This window comes from Lissotriton vulgaris, chromosome 7, assembly GCF_964263255.1.
Source record: "Lissotriton vulgaris chromosome 7, aLisVul1.2, whole genome shotgun sequence".
Lineage (NCBI taxonomy): Eukaryota > Metazoa > Chordata > Amphibia > Caudata > Salamandridae > Lissotriton > Lissotriton vulgaris.
This window is the reverse complement of record NC_141695.1, coordinates 1,693,759,855-1,693,773,563: the sequence shown is the minus strand read 5'-3', so window position 1 is coordinate 1,693,773,563 and position 13,709 is coordinate 1,693,759,855. Positions and strand designations below refer to the sequence as shown.

Here is a 13,709-nt window from a genome sequence, read left to right as displayed (position 1 = left end):
ATGTTAGGCATTCTTTTGCCATGTTGTAGGAGCCAGAGTTGCAAAGTGGCCACTGTTATTGCAATGTCCGGAGTCAAATATAACAGAAGAAAAAGAGTAAAAAAGATTAATTGGGGATCACTCAAAAATATGTTTGTCTCGGTGGCAGCTGGTGATCGTTGCAATTTAGACTGTAATACCTACCCTAAATTCCAGCTAATGATTGAGCTTGACTTGTACGAAGATTTGTTGGGGTTCTCCCCCTGAGAAAATTTTAATAAAAATTGGGTCAAATTGTGCATTTTAAAGCAACATTTTCACATAAATTTGATTAAATGGCACAGGCTCTGAAAGAGCACTCAATATTTACAAGTACTTTATTGGTGTGCCTAGCCGGCGAAGCCAAGAGCTTCCCAGGAACGAACTGAGTGCCCTGCCCCTGATGGCCATTAATTACCTCCATGTGCTATAGCCAGCCTTTTTAATGAGTGGCCTCCATATGAAAGGATTTCTAACCTGTCAAGAATTGCATTCGATATGCCAGTTCCAGAATGTTGCCATTGGTGCTATCCATATATCATGGTTGACACATGTGTCAAATATAATCTTTGGTATGTCTCATTCTGCAGTAGTTCTCCTTTCTAAAGAATTACATCCTCTATGCCAGCATTTGGCCATGTGTACCCGTTTTGCCAAAAATTACCTCACAGCATCCAGTGCCTGCATTGTGCCAGGTGCTCTGTATGCAAAGAACTACCTCGAATGTGCCATGGCCAGCAGCTGGACTCACAAGTTTAACACTTAAACACACACTCACTTAAATTCATTCACTTACTCTCATTTTCACTAACTCTCACAATCACACCCCTTCATCGACACCCCTCACAATCACTCTAACCCTCATTCACCCTCTCACTCATGGTCATCTTTTATTCCTACATTCACCCGCTTGCACTCCCTCAAACTTTCACTTAGTCTCCCAGTCTGCTTTGTCTCGCATATTATATTTTGGTCGCACTCACTTATCCAAACATGCGCACACACTCACTTTCTGCACATTCTTAGACCCTCTTTTAGTCTCATCCAGGCATGCAACATTTGACAACTTTTTCACTTCCCTTCAACTCCACCTTTCCTCTTAAGCTCCTTGTTTTCCCTTGCTGAATGGACCCTCTGGGAAAGCACACAGCTCCCATTTGTGCCAGACACTGAATTAGTAAGGTGAAGCCTCCGCATTTCTTACTTTGTGCGAGTTTCAACATTCATCCTCCTACTATTACACTCTACCCTCTTCCACCTTGTCACAGGATTGGGTGGGGTTCAGTGATGCTCCCAAACCCCAAGCAAGTCAGAGCTGATGCCTGAAGCACCTAGGCCTACCTGTATGGTCAATACTGCAGTGTTAGAAATTTGCCGGCACTTAGGCCTTTTGGACCCTGCTCTTTCTCACAGTAACATTGTTCCTGATCCTTTTATTAAATCTTTCTCCCCATAAATATTTTTACTTTAACATTTTCACCTTGTACTGAGGCTTTTCTTCCCATTGATAAGGAAATATATCTAAGGTATTACTTGAATAGGCCGCCAAACTTTCAGATCACAAAATCCATAATGTACATTTAAAATCCACTTATAAATATTGAATCCTTCATTCTGTAATTTGGTAACCATAGGCATATGGTCTTCTGCAATGTTTGCTATACAACTAATTGGTCACACCTTTTTAATTCCTGAGTTTTTTCGATTAAATAACATTTGTATTCAATTTTGAGAACATGGCTTTGTAGTTTACTGTATGTCATTGATTTTATAATTTTGTACTTTAGAGGGTCTTATTCTGTAGAATAAAGTGTATTATTAAATTAGTTTCATAAACTTGTATCACATGTCGACTTCTGTGAGCCTCCATTCCTCTTTGCCTTGGCATGAGATGCACAATTCTCTCATTGTTGGAATCCAAACTGGTCCTGAAGTGCCGCAACTGGGCTCTAATTTTAAGTTCTCTGATTCAATGGATCTATTTCCCTTTAAATCAGTAGCGAAGTACGCTTTTTTTGTTTGCGACCAAATATACCTTTGTAAATCAGATCCAAAGTGTTCTCATCTTAACCTAGTTTAATTCCAGGATGTAAGTGTGTATGTGTTCACCTCTGCAGCTCTTCTGCTGGCTCGTCTCAGAATGCTGGTGGCCCGTCTGACAAAGCCTTTGAGGACTGGCTGAATGATGATGTCAACTCCTACCAAAGGTTGGTAGTATGTCATGTGGTGAATGAAGTGGGTGGATATGTTGTACGCACACTGTATGTTTCTGTTGCTATCACTCAGATGAAATGCATGACCTATTTTTTGTCCACGTGAAGAACCATATTCAGTGATTTCCATATTGGTTCCAATGTAACAAACCTTATTCCCCCCTGCCCCACCTTTATGCACTTTTAGTGGGGAGTGATCATTTTTAGTAGGTAAAAAAAACAAAATTCCAAATGACCAAACCAATACCTGTAATGAAGCTATCAATGTGTTTGCAAGTGTTGCCAGACTGCACTGGTGCATTTTTGGAAACCCGACAATACAGTAACTTGAATGCTATTTCAAAGGACTGCGTCTTTTGTGGAATTAAGATATTTACCTTTTTTGTTTTGTAGTTCTGTGTGGTCCTTTCACCTGTGTTGAACTCTTGATATTAATCATCCCAAGGTGTGTTTTTCCAGTTCTTAAGAAAAGCTCATCTAGATTACATTTTTGGAGGGAAATACACCATTTTAGGAATAGGACATAAAGGAGCAAGGTTCACCTAGGTATACCGGATGTTGTTCCTTGCATAAGACTTGAAGACTGACGGACTTTTAGCACCTTTATTTGAAAAAATGGACATAAGCGGTAGAGATGTGAATTGGAGCTTGGACTAGTGGAATGAAAACTCAGGGAAACAAACTGTTATTTAATTAATATATCTATTTCAATAAAAAAATATATATTTTCTGCTTGGCTGACTGATGTCCCTAAACCTGATTTTAGAATTTTAAAACCCTCCTATACAAAGGCCCTTGTTAAGAGTACAGCGGTCTGCCGTACTCGCGGTGGCGATCTGACCAACACCACCTCTGCAGGACCACTCGCAGTATTCAATATGGCGGTTGGACCGCCACAGGACTGTCGCGTCAACCGGGGATCCACGATCCAGTGGCAGTCGCGGAGCAAAGGGGAGAAGCATTATGCTGGCGGTGCCACTGCTGCCCAGCCATGTATGTTAAGAGTTGCATGTCCCCTGCCCCTTTCATGGTGGTGAGCCCACCATGAAAAGGTGGCGGAGAGGCCCCCTGCCACCCTGGGGCTTGGTGGTGCATGCATGATGGCGCATGATGGCACATGTTGTGCCCTCCTGGAATGGCACCCCAGCTCCTGCATGATGTAGTATGCATGCGACACTGTCCAGGAACATGCTTCAGGCGCTTTCAAAGTGGCATCTGCAGTTAAGGCTCAACTATGAGCCTTCTATAGCCGCAGCACTGACCTTCCGCCATCGATTACAGTTGTAATCCAACTGGTTTGGCGGGCTTCCTGTTGGCGTGGCGGTGGCTGGCCAACTGGAGGACCGTCAAACTCGTAATTAGGCCCAAAGTCTGGTGCTATTTAGACACTGTGCTCAAGCTGAACATTAATGAAAATGATCTGGATTGTTGACCAAATGAAGACCTCTTTAATTCTAACCAACAGGAAACTATTTAGTAAAAACATACTTTGTTTTTTCCTTTGTAGTAGTGGTGGCGGCAGCAGTGGTGCTGGGATCGGCAGTCAGGAGAACCGCTATGTGGGATTTGGTAATACCGTCAACCCTCCGAAGAAAGAGGATGATTTTCTTAACAACGCAATGACCTCGCTGTATTCTGTGAGTGGACCGGACACCTAGATGTTTCTGAGCTCTTAAGTTCATTATATGTAGACAGGAGAATGTAGACCATGTTCCTTCGTTTTTATAGAAAACATCACCTCATGTTGGTATAGCTCCCATTTACCTTCCCAAAGGCATTATTTTCTTGTTTTGAAATATGTACTCTATCTAAAACATAACTATTGGGAACACGGTACGTATATTTAGCATTGATTGTAGAAATAAATATACAACATTACATAGTTGTAAACGGAGCCTGTAGTTATGCTTACGTCCTGCTTTCCATTGAAAATGCCTTTTTTGATATGCTTCCAACTTAGACTCCATTTAACAACTATTCTCAGTTTAGTTGACTGCATGTATTGTAAAGTTCTGGCATGTGAAGTTCCTGGACGTTTTGTGCATTAGAAAAAAGTTAAAGGCAAGGAGTCAGTAGACAGTTTTACAGTTTTGTTCCCATAGGAATTGTTGCTGTTTGCAACTGGAATTACACCAAACATGGTGTGAAAGTAAAACTTAAATCTGAATGTGGCATTTTTGTGATTTGGTGTCCCTCTTTTCAGCAGTTTTTGTGATATTTGCAGTACAGTAACTGACTTGGAGTCAGTGAAAACATGTCTGTAGGACTGTAGAACTTGTCTGCAGTCCTGCTGCTGTTAGTCAGTGAGGCTGCCTACCATCAACTGAACCATCATCAGGGTCCTGAGAGAGCAGGTCTACAAGAGGGTCACTCTCTTCCTCCAGTCCCTTATCAGTAGCCATGAGCAAGCCCATGTCTGCCCTGTCAACATATGGTTTCAATCTGTTGACATGAAGCACCCTGTGGGGGCTCCTGGGAGTTCCAAGGTCAACCAAATAGGTGACTTCTCCCTTCTGTTCAAATATAGTGTGGGGTCCACTCCACTTTTCTTGGAGAGCTGCTGGGACCACAGGCTCCAACACCCACACTTTCTGTCCTAGCTGGTAAACAGTCAGCACAGCCTTTTGGTCATGCCAGACCTTTTGCAATTCCTGACTTGCCTCAAGGTTTTTGGATGCCTTTTTCATGTACTCAGCCATCCAGGAGCGAAGACCAAGTACATAGCCCACAATGTCTTGTTTCCGAGGTTAGAGAGGTAACTCCCACCCCCCCTTCACCAGACAAAGGGGTCCTCTTACAGCATGCCCAAACAGAAGTTCAATAGGGCTGTAGCCAAACCCCTTCTGTGGGACCTCTCAGTAAGCAAACAAAAGGCAGGGCAGCAGGATGTCCCATCTCCGCCTAGGCTTTTCAGGGAGACCCTTACTCATGCCCTTTAAGGTCTTGTTGAATCTCTCTCAACTAGACCATTGCACTGTGGATGATAGGGTGTGGTGAACTTGTAGTTCACTCCACACTCCTTCCACATTGCAGTCAAGTATCCAGACATAAAGTTTGCACCTCTGTATGAGACAACCTCCTTAGGAAAGCCCACTCTTGAGAACTCCCAGGAGGGCTCTTGCCACAACAGGTGCTGTTGTGGTTCTAAGTGAAATGGCTTCTGGGTATCTGGTGGCTTGATCCACTACCACCAGAATAAATCTGTGCCCAGAGGCTGTTAGGGGATCCATTGGTCCAACAATGTCAATCCCTACACGTTCAAAGGGAACCCCCACCACAGGTAGTGGTATGAGAGAGGGCCTTTGTGGTGCCACCTGATTTGCCACTGGCTTGGCAGGTGACACAGGAGCGACAAAACTCCTTGGTATCCTCTAACATATGAGGCCAGTGATAGTGAGCGACAAGCCTGTCCCAAGTCTTGTTCTGGCCAACTTGTCCTGCTAGGGGAATATCATGGGCTAGTGTGAGAAGGAAGCCCCTGAATGCCAAAGGTATGACCAACTTCCTGGAAGCTCCAGGCTTGGGGTCTCTAGTCTCTAAATACAGGAGCCCATCACCTTATGGGTCCCACTAGCATTCCCTTCAGCCTCCGCAGCAGCTTGCTGTCTGAGGGGTTCAAGAGCAGGGCAGTCCAACTGCGCCTGCCTCAGATCTGCCCTGGAGGGTCCCCGTGTTCCAAAAAACTCCACCTGATCAGGCTCAAGCTCTTCTAGGACAGTTTCCTCCTGGGTCTCACAATCCGCTTCCTCAGAAGGCTGATCTTCTTCCTGAGGCAAGGGGGGGGGGGGGCACTGCCTTAACCCTACTGCGTCTCCTCCTTGTAGGCAACTGGTCCATTGTTCCAGAATCCAGTTCCTGTTCAGCGTTGCAATGTATGAGCTGTGACCTAGTCACAGCAAAGACATGTACTGAGATTCCTAACATTTCTGCATGGGTCCTATACTCCACTTCAGCCCAAGCTGAAGTCTCCAGGTCATTGCCAAGCAAACATTCTACAGGGAGGTCTGAGCTACCCACAACCTTCTTGAGGCCAGTTACCCCTTCCCGGGAGAAATGAACAATTGCCATGCTGAGAGTGGTAGTGACATTGCTAGCATTGGTCATTAGGTAATTATCACCTAGTATGATCTGTCCAGGGCCCACAAAGCCAGGCGTCACCATTGTGATATTAGCACATGTGTCCCTGTAGGAATGAGCCACTTTGTCATTAATTAAAGGAGTTGGTCCGTACTTGCTGTAGTTATTGGGACTCACAGTAGAGGACATAATTGTGTCCCCATCCCAGATCAAAACAGCTTGAGTTGGTATTCTGACTAGGCCAGAATCCATCTCCGTTCCCTGTATTAACCCTACTACACCCTTCTGTTGAGAACCACCACTTGGAGCTGAACTAGGGGGAACAGTTGCCTTAGGGGCAATGGTGGTTGGAGCTGCCTCCTTCTTGGTGCAATCACTGATCCAGTGAGTATTTACTTTACAAAACTTGCACCATGGTTTCTTTGGGCCTTCTGTCTTCTTAGATTGTTGGGAACCCCACCATTAGAAGTTTTCTGGGGTCCTTGAGAAGACCCTATTGATCTTGCTTCTTCTGATCACCACCTTGGTTCTGTACCTTTTGCTTCACCCTGTTTCTGACCCATTTGTCTGCCTTCTTACCCAATTCCTGGGGAGAGGTCAGATCAGAGTCAACCAAGTGCTGATGCAATAACTGGTTTTGACAGTTGTTAAGAATTTGTTCTCTCATAATAAGGTTGTTTAATCCTGTATAGTCACTTACTTTACTGCCCAGCAACTAGCCTTACAGAGCCTTAGTAGCACAATCTACAAAATCAGTCCAGTCCTGAGCCTGTGTCTTTTGGGTATCTCTGAACAGCAACCTGTACTGCTCAGTGGTTAGGCCAAACCCATCTATCAGAGCACTCTTCAGGATATAGTAGTTGTCAGCCTCCTCTTCTCTAACGGTGAGGAGCTGGTCTCTTCCTTTGTCTGCAAAGGAGAGCCACAAGATTGCTGCCGACTGACTTTGCGGTACCTGCTGTACTTTGCAAGCCCTCTCCAAAGCAGTTATCCATTTGTGGATGTCATCCCCAATCTGATAGGGAGGGACAATCTTGTTAAGTTTTCTATGGTCATGAGACCTTTCCCTACCACTAGGGTTGTTGCTGCCACCAGTGGGCTCTAGCCCACACAATTTCTTCTCTCTTTCAAGAGCGAGGGTCTCTTTTGCAAGGGCAACTTCTTGCCTCTTGATCCTCAGCTTGACCTCTTTCATTCTAGCGTTATGCTCTCTCCTCTGAGGCGAAGTCATCCTCCTCTGAGCAGAGGCATTGGACCCTACTGAGGAATCAGAATGCTCAGAACAACTGGAAAGTGACCTGTGCCTTCTGTTTCCACTATTAGGCCTATTGGGAAGGTGAGGGGGTGCCTAACTTGGCCCTCTCCACCTCCAGATAGTCCTGAGTTGCCCAGGTCAGGTTCATCAACCTCATCCCGTTCAGCTTCCACATCATCATCAGAGACCACTGGGTCCTCCCCAAGAGGATTCTCTTCCGTTGAGGGATGGCCCCCCTCTCTACTACCTTGGCTACCTGGGTCTGATGCAAACTCTACACCATGAGCCACTAAGATATCTACCAGGTGGTTAAAGGTTGGACTCTGTCCATGCTTTAACTTTCTGACCACACTCAAGCTTCTCAGTTCCTGAAAAGAGAACGTGTCATAATTAGAAGGCAACCTTTGGTTGTCTTCTTGCAGAGGTCCACTAGGCCCTGCTTCCAAGGACATGGCTAGTGTGGTGTGGTGTGTGCACCTACCTACACTACTTGTTTTCCTTCTAGAACCTCTCTAGGAGTTGTAGTCAGGGTGTGCTAAGCCCTTACCACCTACAACTGCTAAGTTCAGTAGAACATATGTATATAAGACTTGATTTATATGTACCTACAGGTACCTTGATGTGATCTTTCAAATTATATTCTCAAGATTATTTGGTAAAACAATGCAAGCTCTTATCCCATCCGCTGCACATCAGTGTGAGAAGTTAGCTTGTCATATGATGTCCACTAGTTCTAGTGGGCACCTTGCACCAGTCTAATCTACCCTTATTGATGGTGGTTGTAAAGTCAACCTTATAGAAAGCTATCCTAGTGGTAGCATGAACCAGCAGTCATCAGGCTAAGACTTCAGTATGCGAGTTAAGCAAGTTGTTTTACCAATTATAATCCCTTGAATACCAAATGAAAGGACACCACACAAGGTATACATCGAATATATATGTTTTTAATCTAAACACAACCCCTCTGCACTCTTTGAGGTCAGAGGTAAAAATACAATACAAGTCACACAATTAATATACAATAAGTTGCACAGTATACGTTGTGCCCTAGGGGCCTCACAAACGATATACTAAAGAAGCGGTATAAGAACCACAAGAGAATTAGAAAGCAGGCCTGGGGCCTGTGGAATCACTGGGGCTACTCTAATCAGCCAAAGGTTAGGAAGTAGGAGGCCCACGGGAGACGCGTGCAGTGTCTAAACACAGCCGCGGATTACCATTGACTTTCTATGGAGATCGTAAAAGTTACAAATATACTATTTAAGGACACTTCCGGATGGACTAGGATGGAACCCTTTTAAACTAGGACACTTCGAGAGTCAAGACCCACGGGAGCACTGGAGTACTCGTGTTACCTCACCCAGGGAAGCCGGGTGCATAGGTGTCTTTTCGTGTCTGGTTTTGTTGTCGTTTTCAATGGAGAGCTGCAAAGAAGTGCTGCAGGCGACCAGAGGAAAAGTGTCCGGGTGGATCGAAGATCTGAAGAACCTGAAAGCAGAAGGGACAGAGTCTGGTCACTAGCCAGTGACCAGGAAGGAACCAGGCGATGTCGGGTGATTTCAGGTGTATCGAACTTGTCTCTTCAGCCACGAGGTCCAGGAGGCATCGACAATGACCAGGTGCTGGATTCGAGCTGTCCCACAACGGATCTAGTTGACTGCGGTTTCGGTATCCGGATTGGGCCCAACAAGCCTTGGCATACGCAACCCACACAGGATGTCGAGATTGGCTCTGTTGCAGACCATCAAGGTCTGTGGCGCTTCTCCTTTGCAGGGAAGCTGGAGCAAGCCTTGAGCAACCAGGAAAGCGAGTTAGTTTCAAAATGGAGTCTTCAGGGGGCTTACTAGTCAACGGGCAAGGAACCGAGAAGATGCGTCGAGCTCAAATGCAAGAGCGGGGCCCACGGGACACTCGCGGAGTGTGGGGGCCTGGGCTTCTGTGCAAATGTTGCTCGGGGCTTGGGCTTCTCGTACTCCAATGCACAACTTACTGAGGCTTCAGGAAAGGAGTGCAGGTAGCAAAATGCAGGATGTCCAGGAGTTCTGGTCCCACATCTCTCTTGTCCGCCACGTGTCTCCGCTTTGTTGTGGATGTGTGGCGGGGTCAGAGAAGTCTGGAAGTCCGTGTCCTGTGTTGCAGAGTCTTCGGGACCTGACGGGAGCCTTAAAACTGCAGACCGGCAAAGATGCTGTTGGTGCCTGTTTTCACAGGGTGGTCACTCCTTGACCACAAGGGAGATATCTTCCGTCTTCGTCAGAATGGAATGTCGAAGGTCCAGGATATGTCTATCAAAGATTCGTCCAGGGTAATCTAAAATCCTAGGGACACAGCTCCTATACTTATACTAAGGATATGGGCTGGACTACCTGGCTAGGTCCCTCCTTTGGGTGACCTGAGAAGGGGGTGGTTATACCCCTTTCCCTTTGTCCAGTTTCGCGCCAGAGTTGGGGCTGTGTGCCCCAGCAACCGGTTTGAACTGGGCTGTGCATGGAGCACCTTGTGTGCCCCAGGCAGTGTCTGTAAAGCATTCTCTGAATGCAGCCCTCCCTGCCCCAATACACAAAACCATGTCTGGGGAGGTGCCAGCACCTCCCTGGACAGGAAACATAATGCCCAGGCCTGCCCTGCCGGAGTTTCGTCCCGCAACAGGAGGTCAGACTCGTGTCTGTGGCAGCAGCATCCATTTTGTGATGCTGAAGTGCTGTTTAACTTTAACCGCATAAAGCAGTAACTACATGTCTTCTCCATCTAGAAGGGTGGAATGCTACACTCGCAGCCAGGACGGGGGGGGGGGAGGCGGATAATATAGTAATTCTAAAGTGTTTGACACCTTACACGATATGTTTTGATAAAGCCAAACCAAAGTGTGCATTAACCGAGAGGATTATAATGCTCTTAAGAGTATGTGGTAGGGCTATATTATAGAACAGCTATAAGGAGATGGTTCCGAAAGCTGCAGAGGGGCTCAGCTCATGCTAGGACACCCTCTCACATAAAACCAAGCACTCTGCCTCCAGGATTATCGAGGCTTACCATAGGAGTGGCTGATAGGTGTATATGTGTCTATATATAAAGGTAGATATAGGTACACTATATCTAAGTAAGGGGTGATTACACCACCTTACCCAGGCTGTGTGAACAGACCTGTGGTGTCAGTTTGGAAGGCAAACCAGGGGTGGCACAATACATGCTGCAGCCCCTGGTAGGCCTAGGGTGCACCTATGCCCCTATGGTACACTATACAGGGGCTCACAAGGGTGACCCAGTAACCAATTTGGTATGTACCTAGAGTACATGGTATCAATTTCGAGAGAGAACAGCTGGGCTGTGGGTCTGATTGGCAGGCCCACAGCCACACTAAAGTCGAAAAACCAAAGAATCACAGCAAAAAGTGGGGGAGACCATAGGAAGCAGACCCTACTCTCCTACACAAGGTTCCATGTCAAGTGTGCTTTTTAGAGGTGGGAGCTAAATGTTAGGAGGTCACATTTTTGCATGTGAATTTGTTGTTTATGGCAGTTGTCTTGAAGATGGTATTATAGAGTTGTATGTTGAGCCCGAAGTTAATGACCTGTTTGTTGCCCCCGACGACTTGGGACCTGTCAATCACCAAGCTTTGGGTTAGTGGGGAAAATTTGATGCAGAGTATGTGACCGACAAAGTGGGTAAGACCTGATGAGATTTTTGGGAGGTTGAAAGTCTTCAGATTCGATATGATTACACCAGTTGTTAGTTCCTTCATGATAAACCAAGTGTGGAAGTTTCCTAGGATGTATAGGTAGATGTGGTTTAGTACACTGGTGGTCACTGCATCTAGTAAGGTGTTCTTAAACCTTGCATTCCCGGAAGGTGTTCTGTAGCTCAGGAGGAGAGAACAAGCAACGTTTGGACTAGAGTGATATCTTACCTGCAAGGATTCACAATTGTTCATTGTGAAGTCTTTGTTGTGATATATTTGTAAAGTTTTCTTTTGGATGACTGCTAGGCCACCTTCAATCTAGTCATTATCATTTGTTTGAATAATTCTGTTCTCAAGAGGTATGGCTCTATGCTTTCCTAATGAATCGCACTTTTACCTAATTTTTATTTGTTTAAGCAATTTGTACATTTTCATAACCCATACTTCAAATGCACCTATCTTGATGCACTTAGAACTGACTGTATCTGGCCTGTTCATTTGTTATGAACATAGTTAGTCACAAGCCAGAAGACCAGGGATATGAAGTGCTATTGGCTTTTTAAAGGGGGTACTGCAAAGTGTTAGTGATTGAAATGTTCAGACGTTTAAAAAGCCAAGTAGTCGCGCTAGAGGCTAAGAAGTAGAGAATTGTTTAAAAGAGAAGGGGCTTTTAGAGAAAAAAGTGTAAAATCTAGACTGTTTGCAACCTTGTCACGCTGCTTGCTGATACATTTGATTTTAGTTGCTGAAATAAATTGTCTTTGCAAATATACAATGTTCTGTACTTTTTCAACCTGTCTCAGTTGAACAGCGGTCTTGTCAAAGATTCTTTCAACTCGCATTTTTAGCAATATAAATTGTATAAAAGGTTTATTCATACTTGTGTGTAAAACTGCACAATAGAGTTTTTACTCCTTTAGATTACCTGTCCCTATTGCCTTTACGTGATAGTCTGTCCCTTACTTCTATTGTGCCACCATGTTGATAGGCTGTTATATTTCATATTGGTACCCTGATATAGGTCTAGGGACAATTGTACACTTTCCCTACATAGTCTCCCTGTCATTCATATGAACGAGCCTTATAAGGGGATAACTCCAAATAAGGACAGACTGCCTTGTATGGACATAACGCCTTTTAAGGACTGTGGCTTTTTATGGACTAAACCTTTCACCTAGTTCCATGCCGAGGGTGGGTTTTTCCCAATCGATATTGCTAAGACGTCATCCTTAGCGCATATGAATAATTTATGAGTACACTCTACAGGAGGCCCACTTCACCTCTCCCATCGACGCACAAGGTTTAATCCCAAACATCATCCTCATACTAAACAATGGGGAACATACGCACATAGACTGTATAAATACAGCACCTCTTGCTATCAGAAAGCAGGAGGGAACCAAGACTTCAATGCTGACTTACTGACCAGAGACGCTGCAGCTCCGACATGCCATCGCTCTAGCTGATAGTGGTTTGACGATCCCTTGCGGGATGTTCAGCTCAAGTCCAGGACGAAGTCCCACACTCCCTATTCAGGTATAGGGGGTTCGACTAAATCCCAGCGGGATTCTTGCCTCTTAGACTTAGACTCTTAGACTTAGGATCTTAGGCACCTACTCACATGCTAGGTACACTTGGGTACATCTAGACAGGCATCTTAGGAGTACGCACTTTATTTTATAAAATACATTTCATATTCATGTATGTGTTCATGACCTTTTACAAAATGGTAGAACAATACTATTTCTTATTCACTGTACTACTGGTTCTTTATTTCTGCTACTGTTTTACAGTTGTAGCAGCGCACTTATTTTACATGAGAAGAACGGTACAATAAATTCTCATTGTAAACATGCTCGCCTGTTCTGTGTATCTCTCGGAGAGCAAAACAAGCAAGCACAAGGACTGGGTGAAAAGTAGTATATTGTTTCCAAGCTTCTGAGTTTGTTCTGAAGTTGCACAAACTAATCTCTCTGATAACAGGAGATTCTAGTAGCACTGCGAGCTAGCTAATGTGAAAACATCGGCTGACCTATTCGGTGGGGGTGTACAGACTCCGTTTGCCACCAAGCCCACAGTATATGTTATCCGTAAACAGTGTAGGTCCTGCATGAAAGGGTACTATCAGAACTACACTACAAGGTGTCCAGGAATTGCGATTTGTAACCTAAACTTCTACCTTCCAACCAACCCCTATAAAAACGTAATCGCTTTGCAACGATGCAGTGGACGTGTGTAGCGGCACACTTCATTTAGACACGCCTACTCTAAAACTCATCCAAAAGCATCCTGGGGTGCTGCCCAAATTTTATAAGAGACTAGGTTAACTTGTGCAGGTAAGCACTAATTGAATTACTCCTTTTATCCATCGTAGTCTCTATTTACAATCCTGAATTACATCGAAAAACAGTCCAGAAATGATCCTGCCAATTAAAAAGAACAGCAATTCAGAATCTAATACAATATG

General features: G+C 44.9%; 1 protein-coding gene across 4 annotated transcripts in view; it reads left to right on the top strand.

Moving 5' to 3' along the window:
- ARFGAP1 (ARF GTPase activating protein 1) overlaps positions 1-13,709 on the top strand; it is a 210,944-nt gene that overhangs the window by 115,922 nt on the left and 81,313 nt on the right. For all 4 annotated transcript variants that reach the window (XM_086932821.1, XM_086932820.1, XM_086932822.1 and 1 more), the window contains 2 exons: positions 2,136-2,225; positions 3,739-3,868. In XM_086932821.1, the coding sequence (XP_086788947.1) occupies positions 2,136-2,225; positions 3,739-3,868 (220 nt within the window). The remainder of the gene's footprint in view (positions 1-2,135; positions 2,226-3,738; positions 3,869-13,709) is intronic.